Source organism: Mauremys mutica, chromosome 3 (genome assembly GCF_020497125.1).
Source record: "Mauremys mutica isolate MM-2020 ecotype Southern chromosome 3, ASM2049712v1, whole genome shotgun sequence".
NCBI classification, from domain to species: Eukaryota; Metazoa; Chordata; order Testudines; family Geoemydidae; genus Mauremys; species Mauremys mutica.
In genome coordinates this window covers 11,247,149-11,270,715 of record NC_059074.1, presented here as the reverse complement: position 1 = coordinate 11,270,715, position 23,567 = coordinate 11,247,149, and the positions used below count along the sequence as shown (strand labels likewise).

General features: G+C 44.4%; 1 protein-coding gene across 3 annotated transcripts in view; it reads right to left on the bottom strand.

Moving 5' to 3' along the window:
- Positions 1-23,567, bottom strand: part of MTMR9 (myotubularin related protein 9) — a 36,316-nt gene extending 12,749 nt beyond the window's left edge. The window contains exons 1-7 of one of the 3 annotated variants that reach the window (XM_045010695.1): positions 23,389-23,567; positions 22,280-22,565; positions 19,229-19,337; positions 14,526-14,651; positions 7,459-7,632; positions 3,894-4,111; positions 1,693-1,854 (exon numbers count right to left, since the gene is read on the bottom strand). In XM_045010695.1, the coding sequence (XP_044866630.1) occupies positions 1,693-1,854; positions 3,894-4,111; positions 7,459-7,632; positions 14,526-14,651; positions 19,229-19,337; positions 22,280-22,464 (974 nt within the window). In that variant the 5' untranslated portion in view covers positions 22,465-22,565; positions 23,389-23,567. Of the gene's footprint in view, positions 1-1,692; positions 1,855-3,893; positions 4,112-7,458; positions 7,633-14,525; positions 14,652-19,228; positions 19,338-22,279; positions 22,815-23,388 lie in introns of those variants that run through there. The other 2 variants (XM_045010696.1, XM_045010694.1) reach the window with 2 other exon arrangements.

The window sequence follows — 23,567 nt, the reverse complement described above, 5'->3', positions numbered from 1 at the left end:
ACCCACCCACTCCTGTAATAGACTCGTAACCTCTGGCTGAGTTACTGAAGTTCTCAGATCTTGATTTAAAGACTTCAAGTTACAGAGAATCCCCCATTTACTCTAGTTCAAACCAGCAAGTGAACTGTGCCCCATGCTGCAGAAAGTGATGAAAATCCTCAAGGGTCTCTGCCAATCTGACCTGGGGGAAAATTCCTTCACAACCCCAAATATGGCCATCAGTTAGACCATGTGGTCAGGCTGTTGCATCTTGCCACCTGGGAAAGAATTCTCTGTAGTAATTCAGAGCCCTCCCCATCCAGTGCCCTTTCTCCGGCCACTGGAGATATCTGCTAATAGCAATCCTGGATGGGTCATCTGCCATTGTAGGCAACCTCATCATACCATCTCCTCAATAAACTTATCCAGCTCAGTCTTGAAACAAGTTAGGTTTTTCGCCCCTGCTAATCCCCTTGGAAGTCTGGTCCATAGCTTCACTCCTCTGATAATTAGAAGCCTTCATCTAATTTAAAGCCTAAACTTGTTGATGACCAGTTTATATCCATTCGTTCTTTACCAACATTGGCCTGTAACTTTAAAAAAAACGTGCCCCATCCCTGGTGTTTATCCCTCTGATATATTTAGAGAGAGCAACCATGTCTCCCCTCAGTCTCTCTTTTACTAGGCTAAACAAGCCAAGTTCCTTAAGTCTCCTCTTGTAAGGCCGGCTCTTCATTATTCTGATCATTCCAATAGCCCTTCTCTGAACCTGTTCCAGTTTGAATTCTTTGCCGGTATATTTACTAAACCTAGCACCATCAGGTCTCAATGCCACATCTCGATGGTTGGCTGCCATTTTCTTAACCAAACCGAATTACATTTCAGACCACAGATTTGCAAAGAGCATATTTTTCCTGTTTGCAAAGAGGAGATGTAGATCCTCTGAGATGGGAGGAAATAGGCCCCTTCCCGTACAGCTGTGACCAGGCCACAGCTAGACTGCTACATTCACGTCTGCTCACCTAGATAAATACACCAGAGGAAATTTTGATAAAAGGAAAAAACTGATTAAGGGGGTGAAAAATGACTCTATATATACATGTAGCTTGGTTAAGTGACAGGTTAGAGGAGTCATGATCCTTTAAAAGAAAGGAGAAAAATTGCGTAGACTGATAGAAAGGAGTATGAAGTAAATTTAACTTGAATATCAAAAAAGCAGAGATATGTTAAACTGTGGGAAAGCCTGCAAAGGAAATGATGGAAGCCCCATTGCTTCAGTCATTTAAAATTAGACTGAGTACTGGACTAGCTCAATGGAAAGGATGTTCACAGAGTAAAGAATGTGCACATGCATGGTCAAAACAGGATCAAGTTTACCTGTCCTTAATATGTTGTCACAACAGTAGTTCAGTTGTGTAAACTCTAGTTTTATTGGCGATACAGGTTAGACTGGGCAAAACATTAGATGACGCAGGAAGCAATCGTGACTAGTTGACCTATTGTCCATCCCTAATTGTTATGATTCCTCACTCATGCTTGTACTAATAAAATCTAGACCTGGCCTAAACTGCTCCTTCATGGTGGTGATAAAATGGTGTCTTACATGGAAATAAGCAAGAAAGTGTACTGTAGTAAAATACCGTAGCTGCCTCCGAAAGGAATATTTCACAAGCAGCATCACAGACTGTAACCAAGAACTGAGAGAGGATTTACCTGTCGATGCACTGAGCAGCCAGACAAGCCGCAGTTAGTATCTCTTTAATGTGAGTCAGCCAGTTGGAGGCTTCCAGTTTACTAAGCCAGCGGTCCATGTTGTGCGATTGATCATTACAAGCTTCCACAAGTTTGATGAGACTTTCCTGCAGAATATTATACCTTTGGGGAAAGCAAAGATTATTTAGCCCATAAGCAATATTACTGACGCTATTAGACCAGGAAGATTTAAACACTAATGCTTCAAGAGAAGTTATGGTAAGAAGCATGACTTTAATAAAGTGATATTTTCTTGTTCAACAAATCTGTTCGTATTGTGAATGTGTCACAATTTAGTATCGTGGGAAAATACCAGTGCTTAAACTGGAGCAATTCCACTCCTTAAAAGGCATGTTCTGCTCTGAAATGTCCCGATGCGTGGGGGGTGGGGGAAGAGACACAAAGCATCATCTTCCTGAATTTACCTGCACCCTGTGTGTTTTCTGTTATATCCACTGACTAAATAAGTTTTTGCTACTTTTTATTCCAGATAACATGGCTGAATCAATACTGGGAAGAAAAAAAGCTGGATTCCAGTCTGGCACATACTGCAACACACTTGCTACCCAAGTTCCAACTGCAAAATCTTTACTATGGGTGCTGCAGAAGACAGAGTAGTAAGAAAACAAGTCTTTGCTTGTAAATTGAGAAGTTGTGATCTGAGGTCATTGAGACAAATATAGAACCCTACCATCCCATTTTTACGGAGTCACTTTCAGACTACAACCACCACACTAAGGGTACATCTACACTACTCACCCGGGTTGGTGAGTAGCATTTGACTTCTCAGAGTTCGACATATCGCGTCTCATCTAGACGCGATAGTCGAACTCCGAACGCGCTCCCGTTGACTCCGGAACTCCACCACCGCGAACGGCGGTGGCGGAGTCAACGGGGGAGCCGCGGACTTCGATCCCGCGGCGTCTGGACGGGTGAGTACTTCGAACTAAGGTAGTTCGAGTTCAGCTACGCTATTCGCATAGCTGAACTTGCGTACCTTAGTTCGACCCCCCCCCTTAGTGTAGACCAGGCCTAAGACAGACAGACTATGTACACACAAAGATAAACTGAAAAAATGTTATACTTTATATTTACAGGATCTTATGTCTTTCATTTGCAAGACTAGCAAGCTGCAGTGCTCAGCGTGCTTTAGGTTGAACTAAATGTTTCTCTTTGATCCTCTTCCTGCCATGATATCTTAAGGCACATTTAAAGTTACAGATCTACTGATCATTGGACATTTAAATGTTACATGGCTTAATACCTATGGGGGGAGAGAGAGAATGAATATGAATGTGGTGGTGGAAAGTAAGAGGATGGAGGCGTGTGGTGAAGAAGAGGGCATATTACGATTTGATATAAAAGATTTGGTTCCAAGAAATTAATAAGCAGAGAGAGCAAAATGAACCTGAACCTTTTAATTTTTGTTTAGAAAGGGGCATATAAAGTAAAATGCACCAACACTCAAACCTGTCTGTAAAATTAACATCAAGTTCAACTGCTCACAAGAGCTGTAAGAACATGGCAGCAATTCATAAAGGTTCTATTCACTCCCTTAGCTCTCCAAGGTCCTGCCTACCCTGGGGCTTTGGTTTTTTGCTCTAATGTAGCTACAATAATGGAGATGCATTAATGCAGCGTCAAGGTTCTAAGCCAAGATTCTTAAGAGATCAGCCCTTTGCACTGTGCAGGTGGCACAAAAGGACTGGACTATGGCCAAAACTGGCCAGCAAGGAATCTCCCTGCCACAGGGCAACTCCCTGCTAATGTAAAGCTACTGCAGACAGTTCCCGCACCAGCTATCTCTGTAAGCCCGACTAAGTTGCGGGAGGGGATGCTGCTCTGTTATGCCTATCCTCCATTGGTGCAGGGTACTGGTGTGACTCACAGAAGCTGAGAGGTCTTAAGTCTCACTGACCTTGAGAATAAGGGAACCATAATTAGCTCCCTGATGACTGCCCATCGACCTCCCAACTGCTGCAGGAAGCAGAGCGCAGGCACAGGTGAGAATCTGGCCCCTGGTGTTTCCAATCAGGGAAGCCAACACTTAACACCAGCACAGCACATCTACACTGGGGGTTAGTAGAGAGGCAGCTACACTGGTTCAAGAAAACCCTGTAAGCGGCTATGGGATTCCCTGACGGCCATCTTATTTCACCTACCTCTCAACAGATTTGTGAATTCGCCTCCACTGAGGATACTGCACTTCCTGCTCAAAGCCACCTCCTTTGGCTCTGGCCTGCTGAGCAACATTCAGGGAACGGGTATCAATGATGTAGCCACGCTTTCCTGCCCTCAAAGTGGCATTAATAAGCGCTGAATCTTCCTTACACCGTCTCCCATTAGTACCTGTGAGAGGCTGGCTGCTCCGCATCATTACCTAGGAGAAGAAACAAAGCATCAGCTGTTAGAGATGGGGAGATCCATTAGGTTGTCTAGTCTGGGCCCATCAGTGGCATATTGTAGAGACAGCAGAGTCCTGTGGCACCTTATAGACTAACAGACGTATTGGAGCATGAGCTTTCGTGGGTGAGTACCCGCTTCATTTTCAGAGGCAGGTATATATATGCAGGCAAGAATCAGGCTGGAGATAACGAGGTTAGTTCAATCAGGGAAGATGAGGCCCTCTTCTAGCAGTTGAGGTGTGAACACCGAGAGGAGAAACTGCTTTTGTAGTTGGCTAGCCATTCACAGTCTTTGTTTAATCCTGAGCTGATGGGGTCAAATTTGCAGATGAACTGAAGCTCAGCAGTTTCTCTTTGAAGTCTGGTCCTGAAGTTTTTTTGCTGCAGGATGGCCACCTTTACATCTGCTATTGTGTGTCCAGGGAGACTGAAGTGTTCTCCTACAGGTTTTTGTATATTGCCATTCCTCATATCTGATTTGTGTCCATTTATCCTTTTACATACGGACTGTCCAGTTTGGCTGATGTACATAGCAGAGGGACATTGCTGGCATATATTACATTGGTGGATGTGCAGGTGAATGAACCAGTGATGTGTGGCAGATCTAGGTTAGGTCCCGTGATGGTGTCACTGGTGTAGATATGTGGGCAGAGTTGGCATCGAGGTTTGTTGCATGGATTGGTTCCTGAGTTAGTTACTATGGTGCAGTGTGTAGTTACTGGTGAGAATATGCTTCAGGTTGGCGGGTTGTCTGTGGGTGAGGACTGGCCTGCCACCTAAGGTCTGTGAAAGTGAGGGATCATTGTCCAGGATGGGTTGTAGATCCCTGATGATGCGTTGGAGGGGTTTTAGCTGGGGACGGTATGTGATGGCCAGTGGAGTCCTGTTGGTTTCTTTCCTGGGCTTGTCTTGCAGTAGGAGGCTTCTGGGTACACGTCTGGCTCGGTTGATCTGTTTCCTTATTTCCTTGTGCGGGTATCGTAGTTTTGAGAGAGAAGAGAGTAATCCATCTGCTAGTGCTTCAGCCAGCTTAGTTCTACACATTGTTAAAGGAAAGCGGAAACCCTGTTGGTTAACAGTCCTGTCCCTGCAGTGAAGTTAACTGCTCACCTCAGCCTTCAAACGCCTCTTCCAGCAACTTCAGGATCCAAGTCAAAATTGCCCCTTTAGCTCCTCCATGGACTTGCACCAGCCAAGCTCAGACTTCTCTCCTCATTGTCTTTCCCACTCTCTTATCCTCTTGGCATTTACCTGGATAGTCTGGCTGTTGAAGTGGCCAAAGAGCTGTCTTTGGTAGAGTCTGCTATTTGAAAAAAAAACTGCTCATCTCTCCCTACCTTTCTTCCCGTTTCAACTGCAAACCCTTGTTTTCCTCTTGCATGTATCTGCACTCTTCAGTTCTTTCCCATCTTTTTCATTGTCCTTATGTCTGAACACTAGATTAAATGATTTCTAGCTTCTTAAAAAAATTATTATTCTGCAGGCCACTTTGCAGGAGAAAGATCCTTACACAGCCTCCTCAGCTTTCAGCTTATGATTCCCTGCCCACCACCTTCACAACCTCGGACTCCAGATTCCTGCTGAAATGTCTTTAATGGACAAACATTTGAAGGAGGGTTTTATTTTTAACCTATAGCCAATACTGTTTTAAAAAACATTTTAGTCAACTATGTAATACAAATATGTTCCTTTAGTAGTATTTTTATTTGGTGGTTCTGGAAAGACCCATAAACCAGAGCTCCACACTTGTTTAAGATAAGGTTTCATGGAAGAAAGATTTCAGAGATGATAAAGCTATACCATAATTCTAGTACAAGAGACAACTGAAAGCATGAGGATGATGAGTCAAACATATCTACTGACGCCCACAGACTAGAGCAGGGTGTAGCAATGCATGACAGAAGGCATTACCATCAGAAGTTCAAGCATCGCAACTTGAATGCTTGAAACATACAAGTATTAAGAGCAAAAATCTCAAGAAATCTCTCTCCCCCCGCCCAAGGAGGGAAGAGAATGGAAGCTCCACAGTGACAGGGAACAACATGAGCTACCTAACTCCTTCAAAAAGAATAGGAGTACTTGTGGCACTTCAGAGACTAACAAATTTATCTTCCTTTCCAAATGCAAACAGATGGACATCATACCAAAAGGACTGAAGGTAAAAAACCCATTACAATCTACATACCACACAGACTATGCTGACAGACTGTGCCAAAGACACTCTCAAAGAAACTGCGGAACCACCTGATCAACATCTTGTTAGAGTGTGTATGGTAACACCCATTGTTTCATGTTCTCTGTGTATATATCTTCCTACTGTATTTTCAACTGCATGTATCTGATGAAGTGGGCTGTAGCTCACGAAAGCTTATGCTCAAATAAATGTGTTAGTCTCTAAGGTGCCACAAGTATTCCTGTTCTTTTTGCGGATATAGACTAACACGGATATAAACCTAACTCCTTCACTGGTTTAGGACTGATTTGTCAACATGTAACTAGTTGATGATTTAACTCTAAGCCTGGGTCAAAGGAGAAATACAAGAAGTACCTATGTTGGATCAGACCAGTGTTCATCTAATCCAATGCCTTGCCTCCAACAGCACGCAGTACTAGATGCAAGGAATCACATAACCCACCTTCTGGGTACATTTCTTTGTAATCACAAGCAGTTAGTGGCTGGGTCAGAGAGGTGCCAGAGTCTCAGATTTTGACTACTTAAAAGTGGAGGGGGTCGGGGAGTGAGTGAGAAAATTCACGGCTCGTTAAAGGTGCCACATGGACAGGCCTGGAGAACAGAGTCCTCTGCTCGTTCACAGAACAGGTGCAGTGTAAGCAGAGGCAGTGCTAGCTTCACTCACACTGTGCCTCAGTCACGACTCAGATGGACCACGTCTCAGGGTGAAAGGTCATGCAGTCTCTGTGGGCCGTTCAGTCCATAGCCAATTGGCACAGGCAGCCAAGAAGTGCTCGCAACCTCCACAACTGGCACGAGGTGGACATCTCTCTGCTAAGAGATGACTTATTTCCTATCCCTACTGAGCAGATGTTAGATAACCTTTCAGTCACTACCAGTCTAGATGGTGTATTTATCTAGAGTTGCCCAGGCTCCCTTGTTTAAATATAAATGGCTATGAAAAGACGGTCTCAGAATAAGCTGGGTAGTGATTGTGAGTTAACATCTTATGAGCTGCACTGAAAGCCTTCAGGAGATGTTATTTTTCAATAAACAAGGCAAAAGAGTTCTGAAGAGACCTTTATATTTTTGTCCAGCCCAAGAAAACCCACTCCTCTTAAGTGCCTAAAGCACTCAAACAAGACTTACCATCCCATTCTTCTTATGGTAATAGCTTAGAACAGGGAAGCGGCCACCGTGGCGAAAGGTTGCAACTCTCCGAAGGGCCTCATCATCAATTGATTTCGGGACAATGACAGCTGGTGGGTAGGAGGGGCAAACGGAGAACTCCTTATTGACATAGCTCAGCCGCCATTCATTCGTCTGGAAAAGGTACAAGAGAACGTTTTGTTGTACTAGCAAATGAATGCTGCATTGTTAGAAAGAAATGTGGGAAAGCCAAGACATTCTAAGTTAAAAGTTAAAAAATATCTGAAAATCTACAGATAAGGTCACTTAGATTTTTGGTTTGTCACCTGTGTCTCACCCAAAACCAGGAGACAATTCCCCCCTCCCTCCCACAAACTATGCATCTGCACTAACGAGCGCACTTTAACAAGGAAGCCAGTGCTGCCAAAAATTGATGTTTGCTATTTTTTAAAAAAAATCAGTGTTATTAGCTTCTTCGTAGCGAGCGTAGCAGTAGAATTACCTACAGATGCAGTCATCTTTAATCCCATATAAAGGGGATTCCAGCATTTATCAGACACGTGAACTCTCTGGGACAAGGACTTTTATTACAAGTCTGCAAAGAGCCCTTGATCTAGGCCTCTAGATAATACTGAAACACAAACAGCATCAACTAGTGCCTCTACCACTACCACCAGCAATAGCAACTGTGGGAGGATTTAGCAAGTTTCCCCAATATAGACCAAGCCAAAGGGACTGAAGGTCCATCTACGCTCGAAGACTGAACTGTTTGAGATTAAATCTGTAGTTAAACATTTCTAACACTGTTTTCTCCTTCAAAGGTTTGCTATGGGCGCAAGCTCATGTAAACCAGCATGCTGACTCCACACACAGCACTCCCTGCAACCACTGCTGTACCTGGGCACTGTGGGTCTCTCAAAGTACCTAGCCCATAGTTTTGCACAGCTCCCTGAAACCGAGATTGGTGATAGAACCTGCTAAGTACTGAGAAGATACCGAATTCAGCCTGGAGTGAGGCAGCTCTCTGCTCAGCAAGAACTGGCAATGCAGAAACTGCTGGATATCTGGGGTCAGACATAGCAGCTGAGAATACAGTCGGCAGAGAATAAAGGCCTCTAAGTGTACCTCACTGATTAGAGTGCTGAATTACTGAAGTCTATGCTAGAACCACTGGCTGCTCAGGAGCTAGGGGGGCTCACATTGCATCTTCATACAAGCCCCGCTCAGGTGCCTGTTGGCTGTGGACCTTTATCACTTTGAACGCCATGTTTGGACCAAGAGCAGATCCAGTACTTGGTGGATCAGGGGCATGCTGGAGGCCTGGGATAAGAACCAGTGGCCACAGAACTTTCAGATGAGCAAGACCTCTCTCTCTGGGAGCCTGCCCTGACAGTGGAATGCCAGGCCACCCCGACCAGACTTAGTCTATGGAAATGAGGGTGGAGGATGCTCTACTGAAGCTGGTAACCCCAAATGATAAATACTCCGATGGAGTTGGGAAACCTATACTGGGGGCTGCTGTGAATGTCTTCCACTATGAAAAGTTTGGCTAGGGAGGTGCAATTAAAAGTGCCCCTAAACGCAGTAAGTTTTTTTGTTTTGTTTTTAAACACACACACACACTGCAGTGGCAAAACAGACAGCATGTATCGCGTCCACCCAACCCAGCAGAGTATCTCAATCAAAAAGGCAACTACTGTGTATTGACATAAGCCCTCGTGGATCACTGGAGTCCACCACGGGGATATTTACATAAATTGACTTGGCATTTGCTTTGACTACAACGAACGCCAAGTTTATTTTCAAAAGTAGCAGACTGGCAGCCAGATATGCCTTTGGAAGGATCCTGACAAGAAGAGGTGTCTCCTGCCTTAAAAACCTCTAAGGATGGAGGTTCCACCACCTCCCTAGGTAACCCAGTCCAGTGCTTCACCACCCTCCTCGCGAAATAGTTTTTCCTAATATCCAACCTAGACCTCCCCCACTGCAACTTGAGACCATTACTCCTTGCTTTGTAATCTGCCACCACTGAGAACAGACAAGCTCCATCCTCTTTGGAACCCCCCTTCAGGTAGCTGACGGCTGCTATCAAATCCCTCTTCACTTTTCTCTTCTGCAAACTAAACAATCCCAGTCCCCCCAGTCTCTCCTCATAAGTCACAAGACCCACCCTAATAATTTTCTTTGCCCTCCGCTGGACACTCTCCAATTTGTCCACATCCTTTCTGTAGTGGGGGGCCCAAAACTGGACACGGTACTCCAGATGTGGCTACACCAGTGCTTAATAGAGGGAAATAATCATCATGCGTGATCTGCTGGCAGTGCTCCTACTAATGCAGCCCATTATGCATTAGCCTTCTTGGCAACAAGGACACACTTCTGACTCAGATCCAGCTTTTCATCCACTGTAATCCCCAGGTCCCTTTCTGCAGAACTGCTACCTAGCCACTCGGTCCCCAGCCTGTAGCAGTGCATGGGATTCTTCCATCCTAAGTGCAGGTCTCTGGACTTGTCCTTGTTGAACCTCATCAGATTTCTTTTGGCTCAATCCTCCAATTTGTCTAGATCACTCTGGACCTTATCCCTACCATCCAGCATATCTACCTCTCCCCACAGTTTAGTGTCATCTGTGAACTTGCTAAGGATGCAATTCATCCCATCATCCAGATCATTAATAAAGATGCTGAACAAAACATGCCCCAGGACCGATCCCTGGGGTATTCCGCTTGATACCGGCTGCCAACTAGACACAAGGTTATTTAATTTATTGTAATGAGGTTGCTTGTTTGCATGTTCCTCTCTCTGTAAACATGTTTGTCTCTGCATGTTTCAAGTTCTCTTTCAATACAAAACATTCAGGTCTTCAGCCAGTGGAAAGTGTTGTTTGTTTCCCATAATGAAATATATAGCTGATGTCTTTGCGTGAACATTGACTTAAACCTCGTCTACACCTAAAAATTAGACCGATCTAGCTACATCACTCCCTGTGCACTGCAGTTAGGTTGCCCTAACCCCACCTCCAACCTCCCTGTGGACAAAATTCTTCCATTGACCTAGCTACCACCTAACAAACAGGTGGATTAACTACACAATGGAAAACCCCCTTATGCCAATGCAGGAAGCATCTACACTGCGGTGTTACAGCAGCACTGTAGCTATGCCACAGTAGCACAGACATACCCTTAGTTCCATCATTTAGGGGTAGAATTTGCTGTTGTGAGGATTTATTAGAACAGTCATGCACGGCAGACACTTGGCAAGAGTGCTGCTTCCCTGTACATCACCCGCCCGAGACAGGATCATTAGTACGTGTACACACACACGCACACACACACACACACACTGGCAGGGACTGGCAACCTTTGGCAGGCGGCCCGTCAAGGAAATCCGCTGGCAGGCCAGGACCATTTCTTTACCTGCAACGTCCACCGGTTCGGCCAATTGCAGCTCCCACTGGCTGTGGTTCGCCATCCCCGGCCAATGGGGGCTGCGGGAAGCAGCGCATGCCGAAGGACATACTGGCCGCCGGTTCCCATAGCCCGCATTGGCCGGGAACAGTGAATCGACCCAGACAGTGGGAGCTGTGATGGGCCGAACCTGAGGACGCTGCAGGTAAACAACCCGTCCCGGCCTGCCAGATTTCCCTGACGGGCTGCGTGCCAAAGGCTGCCAATCCTGCTCTATGGTACAGTATCAGCAAATGACAGCAGATTGCAACTTGCAAATTTGCTTGAAAGAGGATGGAGCAATTTACATTAAATATTCTTGCCACACTATCCAAGAAGACTCAAAACAAGAATATGTTGCAATTTAGCATGACTAAGCAACACTTAAGCTAAATTTCTGGAGTGCTGCACTTGAAGTGTAGTGTGAAATTTTGTCATCCTGCATTCGTAATATTCTGTCAAACAGTTTTACATGAAAACAGTTACACATGGGGTACACATTCCAGGGGCTCTACAGAATCTATGCGACAACTGAAAAAGTTGAAGCCGAACAACTTTTTTGTAGTTTCACCTCAGTATTGTAAAACTCTAATGTTCTCATACACAATTGAGTAAAATGTAAAATTACTACAATGCTCAGAGATATACTCTGTTTGAATTAGAGAGTTCCTGAAAAACAGTGATAATTAGGGACCTACCAAATTCATGATCCATTTTGGTCAATTTCATGGTCTTAGGATATTAAAAAGTGTAAATTTCATGATTTCAGCTATTTAAATCTGAAATGTTATGATCTTGTAACTGTAGGGGTCCTGACCCAAAAGAGGATTGTGTGGCGGTCACTAGGTTATCACAGGGGAGATCGTGGTATTGCTACCCTTACTTCTGCACTACTGCCTTCAGAGCTGGACCCTTGGCCAGCAGCTGCTGCTCTCTGGCCACCCAGTTCTGAAGGCAGGACAGAAGTAAGGGTGGCAATACTGAGACCCCCCCAATAATAAGCTTGTGACCCTGCCCCACATCCCCATTTTGGGTTGAGACCCCCAATTTGAGAAACGCTGGTCTCCCCCGTGAAATCTACATAGTATAGGGTAAATGTACACAAAAGACTAGATTTCACAGTCCCCGACACATTTTTTACAGCCGAGAATTTGGTAGGGCCCTAGTTATACTTAACTAGGGATAAAGGCAGAACAGTTCTAGCTTGATAATGCAACTAGAAATAGGAAGATGCCTCCTTTGATCTGAAACTCATTCAGCCCTGGAACTAAAATGTTAAAGCAGCTATTAGCTTGCTCCCTCCTGCTGACTGAAAAAGTTGAATGAATAAGAAATATTTAGCCAACAGTCATTTCAACTGCTGTTCTTGAAAAGTACAGAAGAATGGCCACACTGGGTCAGACCAAAGATCCATCCAGCCCAGTATCCTGTCTACCAAAAGTGACCAAGGCCAGGTGTTCCAGAGGGAGTGAACCTAGCAGGTACCAATCAAGTGATCTCTCTCCTGCCATCCATCTCCACCCTCTGACAGAGGCTAGGGACACCATAAATAAATCTAGGTTGTTTGGAACACGTGGCATACCACCACTTCTACAACAGCAAGTTGAGTGTAAAAGTTTGGAATAAGAGATGTCAATTGATCTTTTTTGTTCAGAGCTCATGTTTTCATTCAGTAATCAATGGTTCCAAATGAAACCTAGCACCGTAAAGCAGTGAATTGGAAAGTGCACAGAAAGCCAAGGGAGCCACTAATGATAAGTTATCTACACCCAACGGCAGCGTGCAGAGAACAGACACCGCATGTCTAACTAGCACGGGTAAAAACAGCAGTGCAAACAGTGAGGCATGGTGTACGTGGGAAGAGCAGATTGCCCTACATGCCTGAACTCCCAGGCAGGGCTAAGCAACCTATGATCAGCACACGAGCTGATTTTCAGTGGCACTCACACTGCCTGGGTCCTGGCCACTGGTCTGGGGGCTCTGCATTTTATTTAATTTTAAATGAAGCTTCTTAAACATTTTAAAAACCTTATTTACTTTACGTACAACAATAGTTTAGTTATACATTATAGACTTATAGAAAGAGACCTTCTAAAAATGCTAAAATGCATTACAGGCACACAAAACTTTAAATTAGAGTGAATAAATGAAGACTTGGCACAGCACTTCTGAAAGGTTGCCGACCCCTGCTATATACCCTACGCAGCTCTCTACACACTTAAGCTGTGCCGCCCACATCCATACTAGCATCCTGCTGCCTCTCCCTGCCCCAGTGACTCTGGATTGCTTTAGTTTTCTAACGACCACAGCAAACAAAACTACGCGCTCTATTATCAGTCATATACAGGAAACAGCAAGTGCAACTTTTTTGTTCTGATGATGTACTAATGGATGTGGTATATGGCACATGAAGCACTGTGGAGACTCTGCCTGGTTACTGCAACTTTAAAGTCTGGAATATTCTGGCCTGGCGGAGGTCCAGCTGACCTAGCATTAGCACCGGTGGGAACCCCATGACTCCTCTGGCCAGACTTTTTTTAACCACTGTGTCAGTTAAACTTGCTAAAAGTTTTTAACTAAAAATGGATCCATCCACAGGAGCCTTGTCTACACTACAGATGTCGTCAATGTTAGCAATGGCTCAGATGAACTGGTGGTAGTACAGGTGGGATTTTATTTATTTATTTATTTTTGGAGAGGGCAGGGGGGTAGATTTCCCCATTGCAAATAAGGCTTTAGACTGTTTAGAACAGGGATGGTCAAACTGTGGCTTGCAAGCCACTTGTGGCTATTTTACAATTAAAGTGTGGCTCAGGGAGCCCACCCTCCACCTGCCAGACTTGGGGGAGGGAGCCTGGAACCTCTGCCTTGCAGCAGGGTGGTAGGGTAGGGTTTCTGTCCAGCAAGGCAGGGGATCTTGGGGCTTCAGCCCCACAGGTCATGCTTGCCAGGGCTTCAGCAGGAATGTGGCTGAAGCCCAAAGCCACGGCAGGCGCCTCCTGCAGGGCTGAAGCCCCAAGCCCTGGCTCTTGAACTTCTGAAAACTGTTGTATGTAGCTCAAAGGGTCAGTACGTTTGGCCACCCCTGGTTTAGAACTGTGTGTTTATTCCCACCCATTTCACTCAAATTCCTGAACTGCGGCAGGAGAAAGATCTTTAGAGACTTACATTCCAGTCCCTTCAATTAAGAGCTGAAAAAACTCCTACATTTCAGTTCTCCAAACCCAGGAGAACTTGATTCAATTTATTCCCAAGGTCAAACAAGCAATTTTAAAAAAGTCATCCAGGCTTCCTATATATAAGAAAAAAGGGAAACACCTCCTCTCACTCCCCATGTAACTTTGCAGGTCACCTTTAAGCAGATATTTAAAAACCCATTTGCACATGGTAAAGAATGGGTGCCAAACTGCCAGCCCAATAGCACACAGGTTAGTTTTGGCCCATGAACAGTTTTCATTTTCCATCCACACGGGGTATAGCTGGTTTCAATAATGGCTTCGTCCTACAGGGTTGCATGAAACAGCTCAGACTACATGCACAAATACATTCGGCAGGATCAAGTCCCAAGCGATTGTTTGACCTTCTCTGTATGGCTACAAAAATTCCTGATATCCAACTTACTACTGAACTGAGAAGTTCAAACTCTCGCTCGGGCAGGAAGGAGTGCCAGCCATCTTCGACAACTTCAAACATGGGCCGGTAAAAGAAGGGATACATTAGAGTGACAGAATCCAGGGTGGACAATGCCTGCGGAAAAAAAATGAAGCGTCAGTTTGTTCGCTCAGGTGACCTTTCATGGCAAAAATGTCTGTATGATGTTCCTGTCTTTTAGTTTTCACAATACATTTTGATTCAAAGTTTGTGCAGAACATCTGGATCTAGACACACATCTTTTATTTACCCTTACACAAGGGTCATGGTATTTTACAGTAGCTAGTCCAAAACTCTATAACTTCCAATAGTGATCCTGCAGCATTCTGAGCTATTATTGCAGTATTTTTTTTAATAAGGGTTTCTGCAGAACAGGCATAGCAGTGCAAGGTTCTCTAACATAGGCCACCACCAATGTATCTCCAGCCTCATCATAGCATATTATCTCTGAGGCTAAGGAGACAATTATCTTAGCAGGGAAGCAAAAGACTGAATGGGCAAGGAAGTAAATTGTAGGATGGATATAGACCTCTGTATCGAGTGGCCTGAGATCAGCAGCTGATTTCACAGGGCACTGAACAGCCAGATGGTGGTAATAATTGTCCAATACCAGGCTGGACTAACTAGTGTCCTAGTGGCGAAAAGTTCCATATCCTATTACCAATTCGGAACCACCTACTAAACTGCCATGGTTCCCATCTTTATTTTACAGGACAGTACAATAAAATGAGCAAAAATAAAGTAGGGTTTGCTGAGGCCTTTTAAACACAAAAAGTACAAAAAATTTTTATGAGGATTTTTTAAAACAACTAACAAAATCATCCAAGTCACAGGACTTGGTGGTCAACTACATGGACATCTGTTGGGAATATAATACAGCAGGGCACACATTATCCAACAACTTCTTGGAATGCTCTGGAGACAGCTTTTTATTACAGAAAGTGGAGAGGCTATTCTAGATTTGATTCTGACTAAAAGGGAGGAGCTGGGTTGAGAATTTGAAGATAGATGGCAGCGTGGGTGAAAGTGATCATGAAATAATGAGTTCATGATTATAAGGAATGGTAGGAGGGTAAAGAGCACAGTAAAGACAATGGACTTGAAGCTAACTCAGAGAATTGGTAGCAGCAAATCTAAGGGGAAAAAAGAATTCAGGAGAGTTGGCAGTTTTTTAAAGGGACACTATTAACGGTGCAAGAGCAATCTATCCCAATGCATAGGAATGATAGGAAGCATGATAAGAGACCACCCTAGCTTAACCAGGAGATCTTCAATGACCTGAACCTCAAAAAAGCGTCATACAAAAAGTGGAAACTAGATCAAATTACAATGGATGAATAAAAAACAAAACAAAACAAAAAAACCCTACCACAAGAATGTAGAGACAAAATAAGAAAGGCCAAGGCAAAAAAAAAAAAAAGATTAAATTAGCTATGGACATAATGAGTAACAAGAAAACATTTTACAATTACATGAGAAGCAAGACAAAGACCAAAGATAGGGTAGGTCCATTATTCAATGAAGAGGGAAAGACAACAGCAGCAATGGCTGAAGTGTTAAATGCCTTTTTTGTTTCAGTTCTCACCAAAAAATGTTAGCGGTGATTGGACAACTAACATAGTGAACATCTATGTAAATGGGGTAGGATCTGAGGCTAAAATAGGGAATGAACAAGTTAAGCATTACTTATACAAGGCAGATGTCTTGAAGTTGGCAGGGCCTGATGAAATACGAACTGGCTGAAGAGATCTCCGAGCTATTAGTGACTATCTTTGAGAACTAGTCACTGCAGAGTTGCCAGGTGACTGGAAAAGGGCAAATATTGTACCTATCTATAAAGAGGGGAATAAAGACAACGCAGGGAATTACAGACCAGTCAGCTTAACTTCCGTACTTCAAAAGATAATGGAAAAAACAAAATCAATTTATAAGCACCAAGAAGAAAATAAGGTGATAAGAAAGACTCAACACGGAGTTGTCAAGATCAAATTATGTCAAAGCAACCTAATACCCTTCTTTGACAGGGTAATAAGCTTTGTGGATGGGGAAAGCAGGACATGGGATATATCTCTACTTTAATAAGGCTTCTGATATAGTCTCATAAGACCCTCTGAAACAAACTAGAGAAATATAACCTAGACAAACCACAAACTGGGTGCACAACTGGTTGGAAAAGTATATTCAGAGAGTAGTTATCAATGGTTCACAATTAAGCTGGAAGGGCATATTGAGTGGGGTCACGCAGGGGGAGGGTGACCTCTCCTGGTTCCAGTTCTATTCACCATCTTCATAAATTATTTGGATAATGGCTCAGAGAGGACACTTATAGTCTGAAGACAATACCAAGCTGGAGGGGTTGCAAGTGCTTTGGGGAATAGGATTAGAATTCAGAATGATATTGGCAAACTGGAGAAACGGTCTGAAATAAGCAGGATGAAATTCAATAAGGACAAATGCCAAGTAATACACTTAGGCAGGAATAATCAATTGCACAAATACAAAATGGGGAATGACTGAGTAGGAAGGAGTGCAGCAGAAAAGGATCTGGGGGTTATAGTGGATCACAAACTAGTATGAGTCAAAAATGTAACACCATTGCAAAAAAAGCAAACTTCATTCTGGGATGTATTAGCATGAGCGTTATAAGCAAGACACAAGTAGTAATTCTTCTGCTCTACTCAGCATTGACCAGGCCTTAACTGGAGTATTGTGTCCAGTTCTGAGCACCACACTCTTGGAAAGAAGTGGACAAACTGGAGAAAGTCCAGAGAAGAGCAACAAAAATGATTAAAGGTCGAGAAAACATGATCTATGAGGAAAGACTGAAAGAACTGGGTTTGTTTAGTATGGAGAAGAGAAGATTGAGGAGGACGACATCATAGACTTCAGGTAAGTAAAAGGATGTTACAAAGAACAGGGTGATAAACTGTTTTCCTTAACCACGGAGGACAGGATAAGAAGTAATGGGCTTAAATTGCAGCACAGGAGATTTAGATTTGGAAGTTTTTCCTAATGTCTAATTGTAAGGGTAGTTAAGCACTGAAACAAAATACAGAGGGAGGTTGTGGAATCTCCATCACTGGATGTTTTTAAAAACAGGTTAGAGGGACATCTTTCCCGCACCCCTATTGGCCGGGAACAGCAAACCATGGCCACTGGGATCTGTGGCTGGGGGGAGAGGGGGGCGTGCCTGTGGACAGTCAAAGTAAACAAAATGTCTCACGTCCCGCCAGCGGATTACCCTGATGGACCGTGTGCTGAAGGTTGGCAACCCCTGGTCTAGATAATACTTAGTCTTGCCTCAATGCAGGGGACTGGACTAGATGGCCTACAGGTGTCCCTTCCAGTCCTACATTTCTATAATTCTCTGGTTCATTTGATACTGTTCCGCAGAGCCAGTTACTGGAACTAGAAGACAAGGCATAGCTTGAGAATATCAACTAAATGTATATAATTAGCCCTGAAAATACACTGTATGTCAAGTTAATTGCTATAATTTAAGCACAGTGTAATTTAACGGCAGTATAATTTACCTAACACAAAGTTAGTGGGACACACAAATGCACTCCAAGACAGATGTATCTAGAACACTTGTGATGCTTACTTGCTTTCTGTGGGTATTTCCCATGCAATGTTACTCCTAAGGGTTACATTTGCAAAACGGCACAACAGAAGTGTGGAAACAAGAGACTCATTAAACAGGAACACAGTCAAGAGAACCCATTTTAAATAACATTCACCCATCTTAGTAAAAGCATTTAGTTATGCTACTTATTCTTTGCCTGTTATTTAGCTTAGACACAAAAAACCCAACAAAAACAAAACCTAGAATAGTCAGCTTCACTTTCTTATTTTCATGTATGAGCACAGTTCTGTTATGTTTGGGAAAAACCAAACGCTGTGGTCAGAGGTTTAATTAAAAAGGGGGAACTATATTTTTGCTAGTAGTGTGCAAAACCCCAAACGTACTTCACACAATGATCCATTACTCTTCAAAGTGCTTTTACACTCTTTGTTTGCCTCCTAAAACAGTCTGAAGCCTGGTCTACATGTGGGGGGGAGGGAGGGAAATCGATCTAAGATATGCAACTTCAGCTATGACAATAGTGTAGCTGAAGTCGACGTAACTTAGATTGACTTAGAATCACTTACTTTGCATCCTTGCGGTGCAGGATTGACGGACGCCGCTCCCCTGTCGACTTTGCTTCTGCCTCTCATGGAGCTGGAGTTCAGCAGTCGACAGGAGAGTGATCGGGGATCGATTTATCGCATCTACACTACACACGATAAATCGATCCCCGATAGATCGATCGCTACCCGCCGATCTGGCGGGTAGTGTAGATGTACCCTTACTGGCAATAAGGATTTACTGTATTACTGTAACGTCCACTGGGTTCAGTTATGTGATTAATTTGGGGGCCATACAAGTTCCCTAATAAGAACTCCCTCCCCTGGGGTGCTTCAATCATCTGACAAACATGACTATCAGGATCTTTCTCAGTAACCTAAAATTAAAGCTTAGTTTTTACCCTACTATAAACCTACATTCTGCTAGCCCCTTCTTCAATTACTCTGAATAGCTGTTCATAGTTAAGTTCTGAACAATGCTTTGAAAAATATAAGTGCTATGGAAGTGTCATTTATTACTATGAGTAAATATTAAAAGCTCTTACCTCAATAGAGCTAGCAATGTTCAAACACTCCTCCATTCCAGGTATATCCAGTTGAATAATCCGCAGATCTTTGCATTTTATAATGATGGTGCCTAACGAGCCAACAAACCTGCAGTGAAAGATACAGTATGTTGAACTATGAAGAGAAATAGCCTCTATGGAAGTCCAAATTCCTAGATAAATATACATGTGTCTTCCAGCCGCGCATACGTGCAAAATAAATTACTACTTGTTGGAGCTTTATCTGCTATGCATTCTTTTAGAAAATAGGTGCTATTCAAATCTTTCAGCAAGATATGTTCTTATGTAACTGTTACTTGCTAATGCTTTAGGGTAGGAATCTCTTCCCAGTTCACCTCTATAAAAGAGAAAGTAAATATTTAAAGATGGCCTGGAAAAAAAAATGGGTGTGCTTTATTTTTTTTTTTTTTGCTTCTGGTGGTGCGGGGGTATGTATGTGTTGAGAGGGACAGAGGGTTAAAGGCTTTCTTCCTGTTTTCTAATGTTTAGAAAACAAACAACCCCCACACCTCAGCTATTTCAAGTACGATATTTCCAGATGTTGCTACAGGGTGCTGACTGGGAGCTCTCTGCTCTACAATCCACTAATTGAATGCACAAAAGTGTTGAATCAAACAGATTTTTTTTAATACATTTGAGTTAATAAAAGTTAACTAAAAAGACAAAAATGTTTCAGTCTGACTAAAAACCTACTCCCCCCCCTCAATTAAACAGGTTTCACTTTCTTGACATCTACAAAGTCATAACTGTACTAGGTTCTCCAGTCCTCAAAGTCTTCCAGAAATAAGATGTACACAAGCCCTTAATATTTAATGTAAAAACATGCAGATAAAGGTACCTATTAAAAATGCCTCAGGTGTTCCTTATACAGCAGAAAGAAGTGTATGTTTTGAATAAATAAAGGGTTTGTTTCCTTCATGTTAACTAGCCAAAAAAACAAAACAAAAAACCCAAACCACCTGTTGCTGTTAAAAATACAAAGGATGGAAGGAAGTGAGTAGGAAAATAAGGGCAAGGAAATGAATATTTACATATCTCAGAGCACGAGGGTGTTAGCAGAAGCTGAAAGGGTTTAGCTAGACAGACAAGGAGTTCAGTTGTGGCCATGTTTAGACTGAACTGGGGTTTTACCATATTAGAGTAGAGAGTTATATATGTGGGACTCAACATAAGTGGTCTGGGTAGATTTGGTAGTATGGCTTAGTGAGAGACTGGAAATCACAACTCTGAGGGCTCTACTACTAGTTCTACCCAACTGGGTGTGGCTTTGACCACCTCTCTTCACTTCTATTCCTCAATTTCATCTGTAAAATGGGCATATAGTGGGTATCTTCCTCAGAGATTGCTTATGGAATGCTTCCCAAGCTATGTTTACAAAGATGATTGATTTTTAGAAGAAACATGGTAAGAAATATGAACTATAATACAGTCAGACATAATCAAACCAGGTCAGTTCTGTTTTGCCATTCCTTTATGTTTTATCCTCACAGTTCACGGTGGGTGCAATTTGTTGACAGCACAAAGCAGTCCTTGATGAAATGCAGGCCATGGTAAGCAGCACAGGCAGTATAGCTGTAATTGCCTGGATACAGCGCAGCTGTCTATGTAGGATGAGTAATAGTTTTTTGGCCAACATCACATCACTATATAAAACCTGAATTGTAATCAAACAAGACAAAATTCAGTGGGCCTGTAATTTGGTTTCAGAATTATTTCTGCTAAACCACTATTTCAGCTAAAAAATATATATATATATTTTCTTCACTGAGTAGTCATGACTTTCTCCAGCACTGAAGAACTGCAAGCATTGGGATAAATGAATGGAACAGCCGTCCAGTTTCAGTGATGATCCAATACATGTATGTATCTATATGTCCTCCTGCACTGCTATTTCATAACTTCCTGTAGTAACAGTTAATACACTAGTGGGGTTGTTTTTCCTCTCTCTGAATTTCCTGAAGCATACTGAAATCACCAGTGTCATTAACGATGGCTCTTCTCCACAATGAGACCAATAGACCGTATACTTAAAGAGAGTTGCTCAAGAATGGCACAAAGCCAATACACACACAAAAAAGCAGCAGCTTTGGAGCTCATGCCACAAAATGATTATGAAGAACTACCAGCCCAAGTACAAACATCCACTCACCCATCCTTACCATGAAACAAAATACTGTATTTTACTTGCTCATCAAAGAGAGATTCACATCAGCAAGGTGGGAGGATAGAATTTTGTAAGCCTGCTCTAATGCTACATTGGTTTGTCTTAGGGTCATCACTACATGTGAACTAAAGCAATGCATGGCTGGGGTTATTTACCAAGCCCTACTGAAGGGCATATGTTGTAATCCCTTTTTTTCTTCCCTCTCCAGCAGGGAACAAGGATATTTGAGAGGTAATCTCTAAACGGATCAGGTGGAATGGGATGGAACGGCTCAGTGATGGAGTCTATACTGAAATACAGTAGCCAACATTCCTCAGCTTTATCAAGCCACATGATCAGGGAGCTGTAGGTATAGTACCATTGCACTGGTCCATATATGGCAGCGTGGCCTCATTCAGAGAGTACTGCACAGGGTCTCCAAAGATATGGGTTCTATTCCTGGCTCTGCCATTGGCCTTGCTGTGCATCCGGGGCAAATCATTTCACCTAATACTTACAGCCTTTCTAAAGTGCTTTGAGATCCACAGATGGAAAGCACTGTACAAAAGCTAAATACTATTAAACTGTAGCCCCTTCCATTCATGCAGTTTGCAAATGTCAGTCATCCCAGGAAAGTAGGCAATTATCACCCTCATTCTACAGAAGAGGGAAACCAAGACAAAAGTGAAGTAATTCAACCAATGTCCCAAATAAGACTAGAAACCAGCTATCCTGATGCTCAGTCCTCTATTTTAATTATTGGACTGCACCCTCCTTCAGACCTAGAGCTAAACCCTGAGATTCCCACCACCTAATTCTTCACAGTGCTCCTTCCCATCCCTGACAAAGGGGAGGAATTAGATGGGGCAAAGAAGGGGAAAAAATACCTTTTTTCAATGGAATCAATGTTTGAGTGCAGCAGCCATAGCTCCTCAGCATTGTCCTGGCGCCGAGATGAGAGGATGAGGTGGTGGCCAGTCAAGCATAGTGTCCCTTCCACTGCTGGGTAGAAGGGACGGTGCAGGACGACATTATCTGCTCGCGGTGTCTTGATTAGCTCTGCAAACTCCATGTTTCTCTGGGGTTGGTACAGGCCTGGGAATGACCCTGTCAACTAACCAGCTGGGGGGGGGGGGGGGAAGCAAGTCCAACTCTCAGCAGCACCAGTACCTCCTGTTGGGGCCAAAAAGGGGATCCACACAATCCCAGGGATCTTCCACAACGGCTGGTGCTAGCAGGGAGTCAAAGGGTTGGGGAGGGTCATAACTGTAAGGGTGATTCCCAGCTCCCACCTTAGGAGTGAGGGAGTCACGTGCCTCACTCCCGAGGGGGTCTCCAGGGAGGAGGTGGGGGGAGGGGTTGGGGGTGTCACAATCCCACCTCTCTGTGGAGGGAGGGGGAACAGGAGACCAGGGGTGTGTGTGTGGGAGGGGGGGGGGTGAGGGTGTCACAATCTGCTACGATCCCAGCTCCCAGGGCAGCCCGGGGGTGGGGGAGGGGCAAGCACGACCCCTGCTCCCGTGGGGGACCCCAGTTCCTAACACGCTGGGGGGAGGGGCAAGCACGACCCCAGCTCCCGGGGGGGACCCCAGTTCCTAACACGCTGGGGGGGGGAGGGGAGTCACAATCCCAGCTCCGCGGGGCGGGGGGGGGGGAGCTGCTCTCACAGCTCCCAGTAGGCGGGGCCCCCTGCGGGACGCTCCAGCCCCGCCCTGGGAACGGGGAGCCTGGCCTGGCCGCGGCCCCTCAGCCCCTTCCCTCCCGACCGGCCGGCTGGCTCCGCAGCAGTAACAGCAGCAGGCAGGAAGCCCCGTCCGCTTGGCCCATTCCCCGGATGGTGGGACACAGACAGGGAGGGGCACGTGGCCTCGCAGGACCAATCCCTGGCCACCTCCCACTCGTGAGGGCGGAAGAGATTCAGACACCCGCTCGGCCGAGCCTCTGCCCCCACCGGAAGTAGTTCCCTACCGGAAAGGCTGCGGCGCGCCCCACTCACCCCAGCACATCCGTTCCGCATCCGAACCGGCCCTGCCGTGTTTCAGTGCGCGGGGGCTGCTGTAAACGCACGGGAGGAGCGGCGGGACCGGGAGTCCGTGCGGGCGGGTGGGGTGCAGGGCAACGGAGGGAGAGAGGGGCTGGGGGAACGAGGGCAGGACTGGGAAAGAGCAGGCACTT